General features: G+C 38.7%; 1 protein-coding gene across 1 annotated transcript; it reads left to right on the top strand.

Moving 5' to 3' along the window:
* The first annotated feature begins 192 nt into the window (after positions 1-192).
* LOC111384075 lies at positions 193-1159 on the top strand. Its single transcript, XM_023008297.1, has 2 exons — positions 193-447; positions 518-1159. The coding sequence occupies exons 1-2, from the start codon at positions 361-363 to the stop codon at positions 962-964; spliced, it is 534 nt and encodes a 177-aa protein (XP_022864065.1). The 5' UTR covers positions 193-360; the 3' UTR covers positions 965-1159.
* Positions 1160-1777: the final 618 nt, after the last annotated feature.

Here is a 1777-nt window from a genome sequence, read left to right as displayed (position 1 = left end):
GCCGCCAAATATGACAGATGAATTCCACGTGCTCCTTCCAATGGTGACACTAGTCCAATTTAACCATCCAAATTCATCTGTAAACATGGGTGCATCGCCATTGGCATAGTCGCTTGGAATCTATAAATATTTATCGTTTTGTATAAACATTTATTGATGATACAAGCGATTATGTGCTGTCCAATAAAAGATGCAAGCGCATTTGCTAGTGGTTCACAAAACCCAACGGGCATTCCCTCCACCTCGAGCCCACAAACTTTCGTTCACATACCCCGCCACCCACTACCAACTGAAAGCAGTCATTATAAAGCAAAACAAGAGCATAGAAAAAGCTTCAGAAGCAGAGAAGAGAATCATATAATGTCAAACAAAGCTCCCATTTTTCCGATACCAGAACCTCAACACTTTACTGACTACGGCTTTGACCCTCAAGTAGACCATTTTCAGGTACTACTAGTCGAAACTAGACAAGATTTTAGTGTTTTTTCCCCCCCTTAACACTGTCTTCTTCGACTAGGTTTTGGAAGAAGCCAAGAATTACAAGGAGAGCTTAACATCCATAGACACGCTGCACTTTAAGCTTCAAAAACCAATATCAACTGATGAACATTCCAAAAAGAAGATCAAGAAGAGCAAAATGCGGTGGTGGAGGAACGCCTTGCTCTTTTTCAAGTGGAACAAATGGGCTCCACGTAGCGGCGGAGCTACCACCGCCTCTGGCAGTTGCAATAATATTAATCACCACCGCATAGGATCAATATCTGGTCCTGTGTACATTACTGAGAGCAGAAGTGGATCTTCCACGCCTTACCGGATCACCACAAACCGACCGTCCTCGGGTCCACTCGCCGAGAGTTTGAGTAAAGATGAGGTGGAGATTCCTTACCTTAGCCTCAGGGAGCTTAACATGGAACACCGCCATAGGATTTCAACCTCAGCCATGCCAATTTATCTGGTCACGTAATTTGTTGGACCGACCCCTTTTGTCCTAGAATTGTGCATCAAGACATTATTATGTTTGAGTTCTAATTTTCATTGTCGACATTTTGATTTTGGTGCCGTGTTCATAGTCTTGCGAATCTTTAATAGAATGAATTAGTAATTCGTATTTTTATATGTTAAAACTTGAATTTTAGAATAGAAAGACTGGATTTGTTGATGCATGTGATGGTGCTGACTTAACTGCACTGATCCGTTGAGTTACCATATTTGTTTGTCTCTTAGTCAAAAGTTTGTTATTAATTGAGTGTATATAGAATGTAATTTTGAAAATTCTTAGTGACCGTTAATTTGGATGGGTCCACCTGTGGATTAATTTGGTTTGACCTATCCTTTAAATTAATTTAATAATTTAGACCATCTAATTCAATGAATTATGGTTTAAACCAAGTTAACATATACTCAAGCGGAAAGGTAACGCACAAGGCTCCAAACTATCGGGCGGCGGCAGCACATGATGTTCATAGAAAGCTAGACAAAGTTTGGCTAACCTTAGCCGACAAAGAAAAGTCTTGACCAAATATCTCGTCAGTCAGACTTAATACCATAAATTTATTACAATTTCGAGGGCATGACAGTCAGACAGTGAGAGGGTTGAGTTACTTTGGGGACAATTTCATTTCTATCATAGAAATAAAAAAATAAAAGTATATATAATTAAGTGGATATTACACCACATGTCAAAATCTTGATTTTTAGTTACACAAATGTCATCCTTTTTCTGACATTACAAATATGGCAATTTATGAANAAAAGAAAAAAAATTGAATAATGGAGG

The sequence above is a fragment of the Olea europaea genome, unplaced genomic scaffold, assembly GCF_002742605.1.
Source record: "Olea europaea var. sylvestris unplaced genomic scaffold, O_europaea_v1 scaffold2835, whole genome shotgun sequence".
Classification (NCBI taxonomy): Eukaryota; Viridiplantae; Streptophyta; class Magnoliopsida; order Lamiales; family Oleaceae; genus Olea; species Olea europaea.
The sequence above is the reverse complement of the archived record's forward strand: the minus strand, read 5'-3'. Positions and strand labels throughout refer to the sequence as shown.

Coding starts and splice junctions, on each gene's coding strand:
- LOC111384075 (XM_023008297.1), top strand. CDS start 361: ATGTCAAACAAAGCTCCCATTTTTCCGATACCAGAACCTCAACACTTT. Junction 448..517: donor CTCAAGTAGACCATTTTCAG/GTACTACTAGTC, acceptor TTCTTCGACTAG/GTTTTGGAAGAAGCCAAGAA.